Below are 19556 nucleotides of genomic sequence, written 5' to 3'. Positions count from 1 at the left end.
TGATATATTGTGAATGCAATGCCCAGCAATCTCTGTTTTTTCCTTCCACAGCATGTAGGCCCTCTGGAGGTGTTTGCCACTCACCAGGATATTGGTAGTCTTTAAAATGATACCCTGGAACTCATATGTACTCACTCCCAGCCCATATTGGCGGTCTATATATATACTTTTCTCAGTGTTCTACTTTCATCTTATGATAGAGGATGTGTTGGTATGTCTGGAATGTACTGTAATTTTGATATTGTTGTTCTGCCTGGGAGGGGGGTTTATATACCCTTCTCGTTTTTTAACATTCTGAACTACTGCCTGTTCGCCCTATTTTGAAATCAATAAATAAAGTTTAAAACAAACAAGCAAAGGTGGCAACAAGAAACTTAATATCGTCTAAAAATACCCAGCATCCACCAAGTCTCAACTTGATAGTTTATGTAAAAAAAAATTATGATTGTATGTATTGTATTTATGTTGTTTTTATGTGTTTAGGGACTGTGGAGTCCAAATAAACTTAGTCTTGAACTGATATTGAACATGTGTGAGTAGTTTCCTATTCAGGAAGAACACACAGGTTTATTTCTGGCAAAGTAAAAAGTGTGTTTTCAGAGAACATCCCCAAAATTGCTCAGGGTGTCGGGCAAGGGTTTCCCGTATGGAAAAACATTTCCCTTTGAAGGAATAAAGTCAAATGTGCATCTGTAGCATTTACGCATCCGTAATTGTACAGGGAAACCACCCAGAAATATTTGCTCATTTGAGTACCAGGCACAAGGCGAATTCAAGAATATTCTTCGCTTTCCTATACTGCTCTTGGAATCCTTATTGAAATCCTTAAAATTTGTTTGAAATGAACTAATCCTACTGGGGCACATTGACAACGTTTGGTCTGGGGGCCTTTATTACTTGTAACCCTCCGTTTGTTGACCTCCTTCTATGCCAGTGCAAGTTTTTTCTCACTGCACCCATCTATATTTCATGTTTTTCTTGTGGCTCAGAATTCTCAATGGTCCATAATGTAAAGGGATCAAGGACCTGAATGATAGATAACGATTGCAGTTGCAAAATACCCACCAACGTTTTACAGATACAGTCTGATTTTTCTGAATCGACCTATGTACAAAAAGGTTGGTTTACAAAATATCGAACAACTTGCCTAATTAATCTTAATTAGTTAAATTGCAATTTGCAACCCCTGTTGATTGGCTATACTAACAGCGACGATGGCCTGCAAGTGGAGCCGATCATCATCCCTGTGATTGCTTTACAATAAGGATCTTTTTTCAAATGACCTCTAGTTGCCTCTATGAAAACCTCCCTTGGACCACTGCCTACACCCTTTAAGATGCCACACTGCCCCACTTTGGTCTCATTACCCTTTGTGAATCATTTACCACTCCAGTGTGTAGGATATAGTAACAGATCAGTAATTTCAGAATTATGTTGGCAAACTATTAATACATACATTGCCAACTCTCAAGTTGAAAGGAACGCCTTTAGCGTGCGTCTTACAAAATTGCGATTTAACCTGAGTTTCTTAACTGATTTTGCTTTTCTGAAAAGTTTTCTAGATCGCACAGTGGAGTTAGTACATCAAAAAATTAAGTGATTTAGCAGTGAGAGACAGTGAAGTTCAGGGTCTGCAACCACGAAATCCCTTTGTACCTCAGACCCCTACACCCTAAATATATGAGTTAATATTTCTACCTCAGAAACCTTTGGTAGAATGATGTAAAAATGTCCATTTACTATCTGCTTCATCAGGGGGAAATGTATATTTAAACCGTTAGTGTTGAGATATGAGACACAATCCCAAGGACAAAATGAATCTTAAGATTCACATGTTGAATTCTGTGAATGTCTATCCTCTGGAAGTGGTGAATTGTCACCTTTCTTAGGAGAATTGTATTCCTGTTTGAAATGTAGTGGTTTATCAATATTAGTTGATGTAAACTTTCACGTCTATTAGAACATTTGTTTATTATTTTATTAAAATGGCAATATTTTAATATGAGAATCCATTGTTGCTTGACTTGCTTTCAGGAATACTTCCCCATTATTGTCTGTGAAATAATGTCCTATGTTGCAAAGATAGCTTTTTCTCAAAGTATACTTTTGCTGTTTGGTGTATTAGGGTCATACCGCCCCTTACAAGACCGTCGCTGCCAGAGCCGCTACTGCTTCCACCATCCTGCGACTTCCAGCTATTGCATTTGAAGATGTCTTTGTCAAGTACCCGGAAACGCTTGTGCGAGTGGTGCAGGTGATTGTCTGATCTCTACCATTGTGGTGTTTTAGAGTTTCCATGTAGTCTAACCCAGTCTTATCGTATTGCTTTGTGCTTCCAATTTGAGCTGGAAAAAAATGTAAAGATGCAATATTTTAAATGATAAAGTTTATATTATAAGAATAAGGGGAAGTGTAATGGGAGATGTTTCCCCGCATGTTGTGCGACAAATAGCAGTAGAAGCAGGAGGCTCTTTTGTAACTCTACCCATTCCTTTATAAAATTCAAGCACTGATGCTTGCTGCCAATTGCTCTGTCACATCAGGTCCAGAGTAGTTGGGCAAATTTCACATTAATGGCTAAATCCTATTGGCAGGGGAAGTGAAACCAACCCGTGCTGTAGTTTCAGCCAGGTTAATGATTTCTCAGTCATGGGTGGCTTCAATCCAGCCCAAGACTCTACTTCTCTAGTGTAAAGTTTTTGTACACTTGTGTATAGCGTGGGCAGACCTTCTAGGGATGTTCAAATATATGCGAACTTTGAATGAAATGTACTTCACATAAAACTGAGAAATATATCTGAATCATGGACCATGGGTACTATAATGACACAAATGAGAATGAGCGATTATGGTGCAGTGCAGAAAAAGTGTTAAAATGCAGTATTATTATTACATTTGTAATTACCTTGGTGCTCTGAGAAGGCACAGTTTATATGGATGGTTTCCTAGCACAACAAGCTGCATATCGCATCGGATTCCAGCTGTTTACAAATAATGTTTTAAGTGGAGGAATGAGAGAGAGCTGTAGTACCACAAATGCGCCCAGGCCCTCAAGAGGCTGGGGGTATAGAATGGATCGGGAAGGAAAGGTATAAGAATGAAATAGACCTGAATATTGCTCAGTAGAAGGTGTGGTTGGAGAAAAAGTGAGGTAGTATGTACTTTCTCTCAGTGCTAGCAGGTGGGAATAGCGAACACCTGTGTACGATATCACCTTCTGAATAGTTGTTCATGGTACCATTTGAGAACTCGTGAAAGCAAAATGAAAATGACAATGGAGAGTCCAAATCCCCCGTTAAGTATTCAAGAGTATTACCAAAAGGGCACCAGCATTTATAGATTCGATTTGAGAGCTGTCTAAACAGAGGGCAGTGCATTATCTAAATCCATTGTACTGGAATATGTTCAGGTTGGTGAAGATCAAACTGGGTATTATATGAAAGGAAGTTCAAGGCCAACTGAGATGAGCCTGCAAGACCAAAATAAATACCTACATAGTAGCTTCTAAGCTAAGAGATAGAGGTAAAGCTATCACTATATGTGGGTAGTATCAGCATTCATAGGTGAAGTGGAAGGTATCCAAATAAATACTTGCACCTACACATAAGGTTTTAGTGAGAGTTTGCTCCAAAGTCAACCAACTGATTGAAGGAAAGATTTCAGGGTGCATGTAATGTAGCATGTGAAAGCAAAAGACTGAAGATACGTCTATTGTAAATAGATTGCTAAAATGTTGACATTACATTAAAATCACCTGATAAAGTTTTTAGCATGCTCCTCCCACACTATGAAACACGTGGGCCCTAATGTATAGCTTTAGAGTTATAATAGGAAATTGGCCTAGTCCCTTACTTCTGGCAAGAAGTGATTTTAGCAAGATTAGGGTAATTTAAAAAACAATTTGTAGAGAGAGTTGTGCAAGGTCGAGATTTTGTCAAACCATATGTTAGAGCGAATGTGTCTTCACTGTGTTCCATTGTCTTTATTTTCTCGTGGAACCATTTGGGCGGCTAGTTCATGAGCAACGAAGTTTATGAGGAGTATTGGCCATTGTTGTACTAAAACTGTGCCCAAGTGCAAGCATGCACAAAGGAAAGCTGAGATTAGTTGCTAGCATCCACCAATCCAAATGTTTTGATTCCTGTGGCTTTCTGATGTTAGTCATTTTTTTTTCTTTGTTTGTATTTAGAGTGATTGCTGCTAAAGAGGGGTACACATGTATAGATATTCAGTAGATTCTGGAAATGTTCTCAAAGTATAGCTGTCTGCATCAGTGAAACCTGTTTTAGGAACCGCCAAAATGTGAGGTGCTGTCTAGGGTAAAGTTAGAGAGACATTGATGTAATGCATCATTTTACAGGAGGTGCTATCCTCCAAGATGGAGGCAGCGTGGTAATTGGTGTTAGGTTTGTTGCCATCCAAATTTTCCCATTAATCCTTTCATGTTCTCTACCAATAAAGGGAGTGTTGGTCATTCTTGGCAGTAAAGTATATGAATTTGACTCCTGTAGAAAAATATATGAAACCTTAACACTATCATCAAAGACCTGTACTGTCTTTGTCCCATTTCCAAACTTTGTTTTCTTCACAGATCATCATGGTGAGGCTTCAAAGGGTGACCTTCTTGGCACTTCATAATTACCTTGGACTGACCACCGAGCTCTTCAATTCTGTGAGTGATAATCTTATGTTAACGTCTTTCATTTATTTAACATTATTCTGGGATATTTTTGTTCCCATGTGGTGCTTAAGACTCTTACGTTCCGAAGACTGGTGTTTAATAGGAAATGGAAAGGCACCATGATGACGCACCAATAACCATGTATATTTTCCAAGCTAAAGTGAAGGAAAGGTGGGATTCTGTCAAAGATATAGAAAAAGCATCATGCTTTGTCTCTTTCTTCTAGCAGCCAAGTAAAGGGTTAAAGAAAATCCCTATTATCAGACTGTTTCCCTGAGAACCAAGAAAATAGTTCTGGGTTCCCTATTGGCTACATCACTTTGCTTAATTTGTGTAGTGGGTGACATATTCTTGGATTCTGCCAGTTTAATTATCAAGCACATAGCAAAGTAGCGGTTACCAAGGATATACTAATCCTTAAAAATGTATATTTGTGAAGCAGAAGTCCTTCTGCAAATCATTGATAAGGCTGCAAATAGATCAAGACTTGAAATGGACAAATAGGCCTTCAACCCTCCTTTCAACATTGCTATGTGCCGGCACTCCAGCCCCTATAGTTTTAATTGAAAGCACAAACAAGCGACTGTTTACACACCTGTGCAGTCCTCAGTTCAGCTAAATCTCTTTTGTTCAACACAAGCCAGCTTTTTTCTTTACTAGTGTACCCTCCTTCTAGCTACTCTGAATTCTCAGTTTCATAATCAAAAGTAGACTTTAATTTCTTATATTCAGTCGGGTCTGAATACCTAACTTGATTCCTTGCTACTATAAAAAGAACACTTTTATAAGGTCGCATCCAGTAAGGAAGATGTGTTGTAAGACCTTTTCAGCACATCAAAAATTTCAGGTGATCCGACGCATCCTAGTTGTAAGACCGGGTGGAATAATGTGCACCTTCATGTCCTTATTAGAGGCCATAGTTCCCTTCACATTAACTAAGAAAGAATTATATTAGCCAGGCCTCTGGACCATTGGAAAGCATTCAGCTCTTTTCATGCTTACTTCCCACCAACGAATCAGTTGACAGTTATGTCTAAAATAAAACAACTTAGTGACTGATATAATTGAAGAGTGTCAACTTTAAGGATTCCCTCCTTTACTTTTTTTCTTGCAGGAAAGCTTATAAGGTCTTAAGTTGCTGTGGGTGAGTGTACAATAAACCTAAATAATTAATACAAACTTCTTGTTTATTATCTTGAAAAAAGGAGCGGCGATACTATAGCAAAATTAAGTGAAAGCTAGCTCTGAGCTCTGTCCAACTTCCTTAATAGGGAAATGGTAAAGCTTCAGGCACCAAATTACACACAACAGGGTTGACCTCATAAACTTGGGCAGAATCCTTCCTGATCTAAATCCATGACATCCAAAATCCTCCTTCATGACAGAATGCACCAAAGAATGGTGCACATTCCTGATAGCTTAGTAAAGGATAGTTTGAGGCCTGTGTGCTGTAGATACACATACTTTGTATACTCCTGCCATCTAGTGTTGGGTCCGGATGTCTGCAAGTTGTTTTTATTCGAAGAAGTCTTTTCCAATACCAAGGTAAGGTGATGGCTCCTTTCGATGATAGTACCCATGGGCATCGACTCCATTGAAAGCAAACCATGGAGTAATCGACTCCATGGTTTGCTTTCCGCTTTGGGTTCGGATGTAGTTTGTGGAGCTTTGGTTCGAAACAGTTCTCGGGATCCCCTTGATGCACAATCCACTGTACCCTCATCGGTATTGTTTTCGTACACACTTCACTATTCGCGTGTCGAGAAATAGGAAGACTCTCTGTCTTCGATAAAAAAAACTTTGTTGGTGTCCTTCGAGCCTAACCGCATTGGTGGACTTCATCTCTATTCCGTATTTGCCAGTCTTCTGCCGATGAAAGGACTCCGTTTCAATTCTGCCCTCGGTGCCACTCCAAATATCTGCGCACCGAACTGCATAAAGTGCCTCTCACCAGAGCACAAGGAAGAAGATTGCGACACTTGGAGATCATTCCGATCGAAGAAGACTTTGCGGGATCATCTGGCACAACGAAGGAACATGCAGCAGCATAACAATGAACACACCCCAGATATCTTTGGAGAAGATACAGAGTACGGAGAAAGGGAGGCGTCTGCGGCGGAAGAGTAGGCTCTATCCGAGAATTGAATTTGGAACTTGAAATAGAGTGAGAGTCCAAAGACGTTCCAGCAAGGCAAGGTGCAGTGAGTAAGAAAGCCTATTTTACAATCAAACTTTCTTCCATCAAACAAAAGGCTTCTGGGCCATCACTGCCTACTGGCCATGGTCGCAACCAAAACACTGCTTCTAACACTCCTCCCTTAGATTCGGAACTGAAACAGACAGTGAAGCATTCCAGCTCAGGACCGAGTCGAGAAAAACTACCTTTGGTACCAAAACCTGCGGCTCCAAAGGATAAAAAGGACAGGTTAAAGGATGCCCCCATAAAAGCCTCTGGAACCGATCATGGAGATTATGCAGAAAAAACTGGATCCTAAGCAGAAGAAAATCTACCTTAATCCAGACACTGCTCACATACTAGTTAAACATGTCACACCTTCCAAAAGGAACATTCCAGAGGATAGAAGTTACAAAAGTCCTCTGAAGAAAGAAAAAAACGTGGCTACAAGCCATATCAACCCTGTTCCTCAAACCCCTCCACCATCTTCACTACCTCCAGGCTCAACTCCTTTGGACATTACACCACAGGGTTCTCAACACACACAGCCCGATATTGATTATAGAGGTGTTAATAGTCCACAACCAGTGGATCAATGGAATGATTATAACATTGATCCTTCAATAGATAAGGATCCTGACCTATACTCTAACCCTGGGCTAGTGTGCGTAGCGGGGCTACGCGAAGGGCCACGGTGTTTAAAACAAACTCCGTGGAACTCCGCTCGCTTCGCTGCGCCACACACCTCCACCCCCCATTATAAAAATTAATTAAACATTATTAAAAAATACATTTAAAACACTTACCTGGCATGCGCCGTCCCTGGGCTGCCCTCTTCCTTACTGCACTGTCTCTCACTAATCCTTGTGAAAACTGCACATGTGCGGGCACGCGTGCATGCCCAGTTCTCACAAGGGTTAGTGACGGATGGCGAAGAAGAGGAGGAGGGCAGCCCAGGGACGCCTCATGCCAGGTAAGTGTTTTTAAATTTATTTTTAATTAATGTTCAATTAATTTTTATAATGGGGGGGTGGATGCGGGGGCTGGCCAACTCCGCTCCGCTGCCGAATGTGCAGAGATTTGCCTTCTCTGCGTTCTCCATGAAACGTGGAGAAGGTAAATCTCCGCACACTCCGTGGGGAGAGCGGAGGTTTCCGCCCGGGCCTACTATACTCTACAAAGCCATCACCTCCTGATGACAACACAGCATACCATGAGTTAATTCCCAGAGCAGCATCATATCATGGGGTCACACTACTTAAGGAATCCTTAGCAGAGGATTTCCGGCCACATGCATCAAAATACGGTTTTGAGATTCCTTATTTGCGATTTTTAGGGAATCGCAAATAAGGAATCGCAAAATGGGACGCATGATTTAAATCGCATAATATTTGCGATTCGGTAAAAATCGCAATTTTTACAAAATCGCAAAATTATGCGAATTCTAATTTGCGATTTCGCAATTCCCATTGATTCCTATGGGCCTTTTGGCCCATAGGAATCAATGGGAAGGCATTGACATTTTGCGAATTTCAATTAGCGATTCGCAAAATGTTAATGCATTCCATGGGTGCAGGGGGGGGTTCAAAGGACCCCCCCTGCATCCCTGAAATGTATTTTGAAGTGCATGTTTCACACACACATGTCCTAAGGACATGTGTGTCTGTAACATGACAGTGTTTTAAAATGCAATTTTGAGCATTTTAATATATTTTCGCAATTACCACGAAGTTCACCCTCGTGGTAATTTGCACCCCCTAATTGCGTATTCGCAATTTAAAAAGTAATCATGCATTGCTTTTAAGGAATCTCAAATTTGCGATTCCTTAAAAGCAATCGCATTTTTGGAATTCGCTAAAAATAGCGATTATGCCAAAAATGTTTGATGCATCCCAAAAACCTATTTAGGAATCGCAAACGGACAAATTTACCAATTTGCACCGTTTGCACTTCCTAAATAGGTTGATGCATGTGGCCGTTCATGTTTGAAACTTTATGAACACCACATAGGACAGCACACTCTTTACCTAGGCTAAAAGGAATGATGTGACATGCTGATGATATTTCTAAAGACCCTGTACAGGCTCGTATTTTAACACCCAGCGTTGACAAGAAATACAAACCTCCTCCAACTGATTACATTTTTTTTTAAAGGACAGTTGCCTTTAAATTCCTTAGTTGTGTTCAGTGCTCAGAAAAGGGCAAATTCCCAAACGTGCACTGCCTCCAGAAAAATAGTCTAAACTAATGGATGCATTTGAGCAGGAGGGGAAATTTATATCTAATTCTTCTACCAGATGAGCACTAGATGCTGCTGATACTGCAGCAAGGGGTATTAACCCCAGCATTCCTCTTAGAAGGCATGAATGGCTGAGAATTCAAAGGTAATTCTTCAAATCCCAATCTGTCCTCATACAGGGCAAACACACAACCCTCGCTGTCAAGAGGTTTCTGTAAAGGCGGGTACAGAGGAAACCATTTCAAAAGCAGAGGTAAAGGCACACCAACACGTACATCTCCATCTCCCAACAAACAGTGACTTACCTACAATTCCCCCTGACCATTTTACACCTGTCGGGGGAAGACTACAACAATTCTTTCCCATTTGGCAATCCATAACATCAGACAAATAGGTATTAGACATTATCCGATATGGCTAAGTTGACCAGCAATCCTCCCAATATTCCACCTCACACTCAGACTCTCGCTATAACATCAACAGCTCCTCAAACAAGAAGTACAGGCTCTTCTAACACCAAGGATCAGGAGTTTATTCACTTTACTTCTTAATCCAAAAGGGACGGGTGGCTATGAGCAATTTTAGATCTCAGACCGTTAAACCAAAGCATATGGTCAGAACACTTCCATATTGTTACCCTTCAACAGGTGCTGCCACTTATACAACAAGGTGACTTTATGTACACACTAGAATTAAAGGACGCATACTTCCATATTCCTGTCCACCCAGCACATTGCAAATATCTCAGATTTGTGATAGCAGGAACTCACCATCAATTCAAAGTACTCCCATTCAGAGTGACTACTGCACCCAGAGTATTCGCAAAATGTCTAGCACTAGTAGCAGCTCATCTAAGACAACAATTTCATGTCTTCCCATATCAAGACAGTTAGCTCATCAAAGCAACACGCAGCAAAATGTGTCTACAACACACTCAAGCTACCATAAACCTTCTCCATCAATTGGGATTTACAGTCCATGCACAAAACTCCCATCTTCAACCCTCACAACTAAAACCATATCTGGGAGCAACGCTAAACCCTCACACAGCTCTATCCTCTCCCAATGTAGCTAGAATTTAAAACTTTCAGACTTTATTACTACAGTTTCAAAACAACCAATACCTAACTGTCAAAACTTTCATGTAACTATTAGGGAGGATGACATCATGCATTGCAATAGTGCCTCACGCAAAATTACACATGCGTCCTCTACAGGAATGCTTGTCACATCAGTGGAATCAATCACAGGGTCAATTAACAGATCAAGTGTTGGTAGACAGCTGCACTCATTGCTCTCTGCAGTGGTGGAACACACAAAACCTAACAAAAGGGATGCCCTTTATTGACCTGATTCCACAAGTCGTATTAGCAGCAGATGCATCCCTCACAGGTTGGGGTGCCCATCTGCAGCATCTAACAATTCAGGGTTTTGGGATGCCAAACACAAAATTTTCCACATCAATTCCTGGGAGATTCTAGCTGTTTATCTAGTACTAAAAGCTTTTCAGCCTAACCTCATAGGGAAAGTTGTCCTAGTCCGGAAGAACAATATGACAGCTATGTACGATATACAAAAACAGGGGGACACACTCGCTCTTCAGTTGCTGCGCCGCTCAGACCATTTGGCGTTGGCAATACATTACAAAATTCACCTTCTGGCAGAACACCTTCCAGGCATGCACAACTAATTTGCTGACCTCCTCAGCAGGATGCGGCAACAAGTACACAAATGTGGAACTTCATCCCAAAGTCCTCCTTCCATACTTCCAAAAATTGGGATTTCCACAAATAGACCTCTTTGCCACGTCAGAGCATTCAAAATGCCCAAACTTCGCCTCCAGATTCCCACACGAGCTATCCAAAGGCAATGCCCTATGGATGAACTGGTCAGGGATATTTGCTTACACTTTTCCGCCTCTCTCTCGCCTTCCTTTTCTGGTTCGGAAACTCAGGCAGACATTACTCACAATGATTCTTGTGTCTCCCACATGGGCATGTCAACCATGGTTCACCACACTACTAGAACTGTCAGTGGTTCCACACCAAAAGCTGCATCTCTCTTCCAACCTTCTCACACAGCACCGTGGAGATATCATTCATCTAAAACCTAAGGAGCTGAACCTAGTGATCTGGCTCCCTGAAGTCATAGAGTTGGGATACCTATATCCACCACTAGATTGTATAGCAATTCTTAAAGAAGCAAGCAAACCTTCCAGTAGAGCATGTTATGCAGCAAAGTGGAAAAAACTTGTTATATATTGTAATAACACAATTGATCCGCTAGATGCAGCTTTTCAAAATATTATTTATCTTCAGCGGCTTGGCTTAGCCTACACTTATATTCAACTACACCTTGTGACAGTAGCTGCATATCTGCAAAACAGACAAAATGTATCCTTATTCAAAGTTCCAGTAATTAAAGCTTTTATGGAATGCCTTAAAAGAATAATACCACCAAGGGAACCACCTGCCCCTGTCTGGAACCTTAACATTGTTCTCATAAGGCTTATGGGTCCACTCTTTGAGCCATCGCATAATTGTTCATTACAATTTCTTTCATCGAAGGTTGACTTTCTGATTGCTATCACTTTATTAAGACGTGTTGTGAGCTTCAGGCATTATTTAACCTTAGAAGAACCTTTCTTTCAACTTCATAAAGATAGCGTGGTTCTTTGTACAAACCCCAAATTCCTTCAAAAAGTAGTTTCTGCTTTTCATATTAACTAATGAGTTGAGTTACCTGTGTTCTTCCCTCGACCTGATTCAGTAGCAGAAAGGGCTCTACTCACACTTGATGTTAAAAGAGCACTATTATAATATATTGATAGAACAAAAGGTATTCCTAAAGCAAACCAACATTTTGTTGCATTTGCTCCACCTCATAAATGAAATCCCATCTCTTAATCTGGTATTTCTAGATGGATTGTCAAATGTATTACAACTTGCTATGTTAAAGCTGAAAGAACTTTAACTATACCTCCTAGAGCATATTCTACTCGCAAAATATGAGCATCTATGGCCTTTTTAGGTAACCCCTAGCTGACATAGGTAAGGCAGCTACATGTTCTACACCACAGACATTTACCAAACATTATTGTGTGGATATATTAGCACGTCAGCAAGCTAATTTAGGACAAGCAGTGCTAAAAACACTTTTTCAAACAACTGCAACACCCGCTGGTTAGCCACCACTTTGGGAGATTGCTGCTCTACAATCTATGCAAAGCATATGTATCTACAGCACACGTGCCTCGAACGGATTGTTATTTATCCTGTAATCATCTGTTCTTGGCATGTGGAGCTGTAGATTCACATGCGCCCTCCCTCCTTCCCGGACACCTGGTTGTTGCAGTCAATATTATTTACATTACAAATGCATGGCCATGTCTGTACTACACTTACTTACTCCATTCTCACCCTCTTGCGGGCAAACAATCTAACAATGGAGTCAATGCCCATATACGCTATCACCAAAAGGAGGAGTCACCTTACCTTGTGACTGGAAAAGACTTCTTCAAAGAAATCCAATTTGCAAACATCCGGACCCAACACTAGATGGCAGGAGGATGTAAATCTACAGCTCTATATGCCAAGAACAGATGCTTACAGGGTAAGAAACATAATCCTTACTATGTATCCAGTTAGTCTGTGGGAGGTGTAGCACAGCAGCCAGAGCGGCTAACTCCAGAGAGCAGGGATCAGTGTTCCATCCCCAGTGTCGGCTGTAGTTCAGATCAGCATTATGTGATTCTGGGCAATAGCTCACTTAATCTCCCCAATGGCCCCCAGCACCTTGAAACCTTAAGAGGTGGTATGTTTGTGCTTTAAAAATATGGATTACATTACATTACTATGAACAAGCCCAGGTCCCCATGTATAATCACAGCAAATATGTTGGTCCAGTTGTTATGATAACGTTTAGAAACCTACCCACTAAAAAGATATTGTTCTGTCAGAGGCCCCCATGACCAGATCATGCTCAGCAAAAATTGCTGACCTGGAGGTCTTGATCATTCTCCAAACCATTCCATCGTCTGTTGAGAAAATGTATTACATTGGCTGTAATAGGATCAGGTACCTACGACACCAGGTCTCCAAGGTTTGTATCATTTTTTTAGGTCTCGCCTGTCGATGCGCATGCGCATCGAGCAAGCGAGACTATGGGGGCTTATCCACTCTTTGTCCAACTTGCAAGGAATCGTGGCGATTCCTTGCAGTGCCCGTGACTTTTAAGCTCAATGCGCATGCGCATTGAGCTTAAAAGCGCGTGCACATTCCCCCAGCCGCCTGCCTTGCCTACTCTCCCAGCTGGTGCCGCTCCACCCCCTGCGGCATCAAAGGCTTTCACGGCCGGCCGGCCATGCTTTCAGTTTCACGACCGGCCGGCCGTGTGAAGCGCATTTCAAAGCCCGCTCTCCCTGCTCCGCCCCCTGCTCCGGCCGAGACACATTTCTCCTCCCTCCTCCCCCCTCCTGGGTCAGGTTACCCTGCTGTTATGGCTGGATTTTCTGAGTAGGTGGGATCAGCCCCCAGGGGCCCCTCCAACCCAGCCACAACATACTCACCTTCCCTCCTCAGGACCCCTCTATCCAGGCACCTGGTACCTACCTGAGGATGGGGAACTCGCAATATACAAGCTCATATTATTAAAAACACCACTAAATCTATAGGGATACTAAGAATACTCACTGATTACTAGGGATATCCATACCCTACACCACACTTATTCACATCAGTTGGTCTCGCGGCCACCCCGACCCAGACCGTTCTACCCTAGGGCAGATATGACACACAATCCAGTGCGTCTACACACGGGCCTGCAGAACCCAATGCTCCCTTTTCCAAACTGTTCACAATCCTGCGAAACTACACGCCAGTATCCTCCCTGGCGTTCTCACTTATTCAAGCCACAATCCAGTGGGTATACACACTGGTTCGACCCCCCAGTGCTCTCATTAACGCCGCATATCAACGACGACCACATTCCTATGAACACCTATACATATATATATATATATATTGGGAAGTCTCTTCACTAAGGGTCTGCTACTACAATATTAGGAGTTAGCCAATTAATATCGTGTGCTCCCTATTCTCGGCATCATAGGTCCACTCACTCCCTATTTATGTGATCACCACTTACCTGATTGGGATTACTCATCCATTCACGTGCCTAGCAAACACCTAGGAGCTTTGTTCACCTGGATTGAACAAGAATACAAGGGGACACGTGCCAGTTTTCTACAAACTGGGGGTTGTTTTATTACAGCAATATAAACATTTATACAGATCTGACAAAGACTATAGGTAGAACACACCGCTGAAAGAGAAAAGATTAAACATAAAGTAAACTAATGTGATGAAAACAATATCACCTGATTAGTGTGAAGTCTTGTTCTAGCTGTCATCTGGGTTCCTCTCTCGTCTGTGCCTTGGCTCATCTCAGACTCTCTCTCTCTCCTGCACTCTTGGGTACACCTCTGCGCTGATCACTCTGTCTCTGGACTCCTCTCCCCCACACGAACTATCTCCACCTTCCGTCTCCAATCTTAATGGTTCCTGCCGCTCTGATCACCGTTCATTCCACTAGCTTATTCACTCTGTCTCTGCGCCAATGTCCAATTAACTCCATCTGCTCCCATAGGTTAGTCCACGATCTCTCCTCTATCTCTTCTAAAAGGCATTACTTCAGACTCCAGCTATTCACACCTCCTCCTGATAAGCAACTGCTTCTGACTGCTTCCTTCAGTTCCAGCTCACTATTCAACTCAGCTCTTCTCCAGCTTGAACCCTCTCTCTCTCTCTGCCAACTCCACTCCACTGCTGGACCCTCTGCTTGACTCTCTCCTCGACTCCTTCTCGACTGACTAACTCCGCCTCTGCACTTCACTGATATAGAATGCTGTTTCCTCATGGAAAGTTCCAGCCAGCAGCTTCCTCCCACCAATCCCATGCACCAGGCTCCTTGCGCTAGACGCTCCCACAGTGGCACAGTCTGCTTGTTTCGTCTAGAGACCTGAGCCCGGGAACAATTCCTGATTAGATTCAGCTCTGGCCGGTTCTCTCCGGTCCGCTTAGGGCGAACAACAGTTATAACTATAAACTTTGCCTTTGCCCTGAAAAGCCTCTCAGCTTCATCAAAATGGAGTCCCTCTAGCTCTAGGCCTGTAGGCCTGAAAGGGGTGAAATGCTCCTTAGCTCTGTCAGAATACCTACATAAACCATACCAATATGTCTAATATGTCAAAGCCAATAGGCAATAGACAGGTTAAAGTCAAGAATAAAGGCATATTAAGCAGCTATCCTCTTCTAGGTCTGGAAAAAGGGCTTAAAAGGGCCAACACAGGCTAAGAATACCTATACTAGATGCGAGCAAGATTAATGATCTATATCACTGCTAAATAAAGCCAAAAGCTCTGCCATAACACCTGCTTTCTCAGTGATTAACTTTTCCTTCGCCTTGACGCCGGTGGATGCAGCGTTTCCTCGCTCCTAGGTAGGTGTCTGGCTTTTGTGCAGTTGGAAGAGCTTCTCTGCAGCAGTTTTCTTTCGTTTCCTGTGTTTCTGTTGGCTCCTTTGAAGTTGGAATGTCATTGGAGTTGGGTGTTTGTGACTTTCTTCTCGGCTGGGCGGTGTTTTAATGCGGGAAAGGAATTGCGTGTTGTTTATTTTTATTTGTATAGCCCCATACTCTTTTCATGTTCGGTATGGTTACTTCTTGTTGGTCTCAAACTTAAACTTTCGCACAGAAGTGTCTGTAAAGTGAAGTAGTTGTTCTAATGTAGCTGTTTGGATGGCATCGCGGTGCTAGGCGCAGGTGAATTCAAATCAAACCAAGTAATTAACCCAGTCGAAAAACATTTAGGGTACTTTGTATTTAAATGATTTATCGATGCGTTTTCTTTCAGATAACTGAAAGGTGCAACACAGCATTTTAATGATGTTTACATAATCAGAACTGCATGTATTACGAACAGTAAATGCTGTGTGTTGAAATTCAAGTTCCGCTAACAAAGGTGTGCTATATGCTTTAACAAGTACCGCGCTACATGAAAAGCTAACACAGCATGTGAAAATAACTTTACTTTTCAGGAGCACGTGAACAATAACAACGTGCTGATATCGAATTAGACATGCCTGTTGTTTGTCAAGAGAGTGGAAGTGAGAACTTGTTGTGAACACTGTTTTTAAGTTGTGGTGTTGTGTCTCACTGAGCAGCGCCACACATCACGCATTTGGCATGTGCCCGTTTCACAAAATATCAGCACATTTAGGGAATGTTCCTCAGAGCTCAGCGCGCGTGGTCGGTGCGATAAAAACTTCACTTGTTCATGCACACTAATTGCCTGCCAGCGCCGAGTTATTTGCAGACAGACTGTACACCGCACCGCAGCCGGGTGCTTCTTGCCAAACTTTGTGCTCTGCAGAGTTTAACATGCTCATTCTCGCGTGGTAGCATGTAGAGAAGGTGCTTCTTGTGTATGTTGTCATGTATTAACATTAATAATAAATCGTATTTCGTAGACTCCAGCATACCTGGTACACAGGTGATTTGCAAGACACGTTTTATTTCTCTCCCAGACACAAACGCATGCAGACAGACATGCTGTTGCTGCAGAGGTCGATGAAATCTCCATAAAATTATCAAAATTAAATATAATTCACTGTTCCTTTGGTTTATCAACTCCTTTACACTTTTGAGTTGCGAATGTGTACCATTAAAGAAAAGAAAATACATTTAAAAAAAGTTCAGAGTGCCTACTTTCTGAGAGGTGTGAGGGCTCCAACAAATAACTTGAAGTAGAAGCTGGTTTTCTGTGTGATCTTGTTTTTTCAAGTCGTTTTTAGGTCTCACCCTCACTCACCCTCACCCACCCTCACCCTCACTCACCCTTAACCCCTCACCCTCACTCACCCTCACCCTCACTCACCCTCACTCACCCTCAACACCTCACCCTCACTCACCCTGAACGCCTCACCCTAACTCACCCTCACCCTCACTCACCCTCACCCTCAGCCTCACTCACCCTCAGCCTCACTCACCCTCACCCACACTCACCCTCACTCACCCTCAACCACTCGCCCTCACTCACCCTCACTCTCACTCATCCTCACTCACCCTCAACCCCTCACCCTCACACTCACTCACCCTCAACACCTCACCCTAACTCACCCTCACCCTCACTCAACCCCTCACTCACCCTCACTCACCCTCAACTCCTCACCCTCACTCACCCTCAACACCTCACCCTCACTCACCCTCACCCTCACTCATCCTCACTCACCCTCAACACCTCACCCTCACTCACCCTGAACGCCTCACCCTAACTCACCCTCACCCTCACTCACCCTCAACCCCTCACTCACCCTCACTCACCCTCACCACCTCACCCTCAACCTCAACCCCTCACCCTGACTCACTCTCACCCTCACTCACCCACACTCACCCTCACCCACCCTCACTCTCACTCACCCTCAACCCCTCACCCTCACTCACCCTCAACCCCCACTCACCCTCACCCACCCTCACCCTCACTCACCCTCAACCCCTCACCCTCACACAGTGCAATAGGTCTCAGACCATTTCAGTTAGAGCTTTTAGAAATGTTTATGGCTTTTTTTATTTGTAATTCTTTAGCATAGGCTACAGGAAACAAAAATGCTAAACATTTACAAAAAAAACCCATAAACAATTCTAAAAGCACTAACTCTAATGGTGCGAGACCTATTGCATTTCCAATGCTTGTTTATTTATTATACCTGTTGCCAATTATTACTGAGGAGGATACAACCAGCTCCAGAAATTCGTGTGGAAGTCCACCACTCCCAGAAATTCACTATGCCTGCAGTTGAGAGGAGTTTTCCTGGATCAGCAGATGCAGACTTTAAAGGATAAGAATAATCTGGGATAGAAGGTATTGGCAGGCAAAATCCTGCGAAAGTTCCAGGAGAGCTGGAAACCAAGCTAGTGTCGACCAAAATAATGCTGTCATGACCAGGGAAGTGCAGGGTATAGGGGATAGGAATATTTGTCATATCTTTAGTGTAGCTGTGTAGCTTTGGCCATGCTCTTGGTGACAGTCCCTTGCATAGATGTGTTACTTCGCAAGCCACAGGCTGACCTGCTGTGAACACCAAGCAGCCTTCCCGCTCCCTTCGAATTTGAATTAATCCAAACTAGGTATGTACTAACAATGGTTTCTGCAGGCATAGGAGAAAGAGAGAAGTACAGAGGGGAATACAGGGAATGGGGATAGCTTTGACTACCTCTAAACCTTATGAAACAAGACTTAGATAGATAGATATATAGAAATATTACCCAGTGGGAGTCGCAACTGCCTATTTATAGTTAGGATTGTGCTTCCATAGGAAATGCATGTTCGAGGCATGTGGGCTGCTGAATTCATATCCGTGCATAGATCGCTGCCTAGTGTTGGGTCCGGATGATTGCACATTGTTGTCCTGGAAGAGTCTTCGAAGTATCACGAGATAGGTGGCTCCTCCCCCGGACTACAGTGCGCATGGGCATCCTCTCCATCCTCAGATTTCTTTTTTCCCGCATTGGGTTCGAATGTAATTTTCTTTACTCAAGTTCGGAAACTTTTCTAAAGGCCAAAAGGCCTTCGGGGCGTCGGTATTGTTTTGATCGGTACCAAGAGCTTGTTCCAGTTATTCTTGAGCAGGACGTCTAAGAGAGCCGCGTGGCCTTTTTGACACCGGAGACGATCGTCGATGGAACGGAGCCCGTTCAAACGATGCCCCCTTTGTAACTCTAAGTACCCGCACATTGATGTACATCCGGTGTGCAACAAGTGCTTATCACCAAAGCACAATGAAGACAACTGTCTAGCTTGTGCTCGATTCAGGTCGAAGAAGACACTTGGACTCCGACGTGCAGCGAGGCAAACTATGTCGAAGCCAGCTCCCGACCTGGTGAATATCTTCGACGCAGAAGACTATGAGGTCGTCGAGACTGAGGATCCAGAACAGCAGTCTGTTCCCGGCTCGGAGCATGACTCCAACTATTATGAAGATGACGAGGAGAACGTCGAGGATGAAAACGTCGTCGAGGTAAGGGACGACGTATCCCCCATCGGAGCCGTTGATGACGACTCAAGCGATGAACCAGGCCCAACGATGGGTACAGGGCCCGAAACAGACACTCAAAGACTTCAAGGGCTCAGGTCAAGGCATCGCCAAAAGGCCTTAGCCAAGATCATGAAGAATATTCTATAGCCCCGCGTCAAGGCCCGGCTAAGAATCTATCACATGAGCCGTTGGTCCAGCTACTTAAAACGAAACCGAAAGCCCTCGAGTCGAAACCGAAACTGCTGAAATCAGTCTTTGGATCGAAGAGCTCCAACCCATCGGAGTCGACGAACAAAAGAGGTGTCGACGACCCTGCGGGGTCGAAGGTGAAGAGTGCCGAACTGAAGATCGGTGCGCTGAAGTCCACCG

General features: G+C 43.1%; 1 protein-coding gene across 1 annotated transcript in view; it reads left to right on the top strand.

Annotated features, from left to right (window-relative positions):
- The window catches only part of PNPLA7 (patatin like domain 7, lysophospholipase), a 1710105-nt gene that overhangs the window by 320669 nt on the left and 1369880 nt on the right, over positions 1-19556 (top strand). Inside the window, exons 10-11 of the mRNA XM_086921192.1 lie at positions 2126-2254; positions 4592-4672. Coding sequence (XP_086777318.1) covers positions 2126-2254; positions 4592-4672 — 210 coding nt within the window. The remainder of the gene's footprint in view (positions 1-2125; positions 2255-4591; positions 4673-19556) is intronic.

The sequence above is a fragment of the Lissotriton vulgaris genome, chromosome 5 (genome assembly GCF_964263255.1).
Source record: "Lissotriton vulgaris chromosome 5, aLisVul1.2, whole genome shotgun sequence".
Lineage (NCBI taxonomy): Eukaryota > Metazoa > Chordata > Amphibia > Caudata > Salamandridae > Lissotriton > Lissotriton vulgaris.
This window is presented reverse-complemented; position numbering and strand designations above follow the sequence as displayed.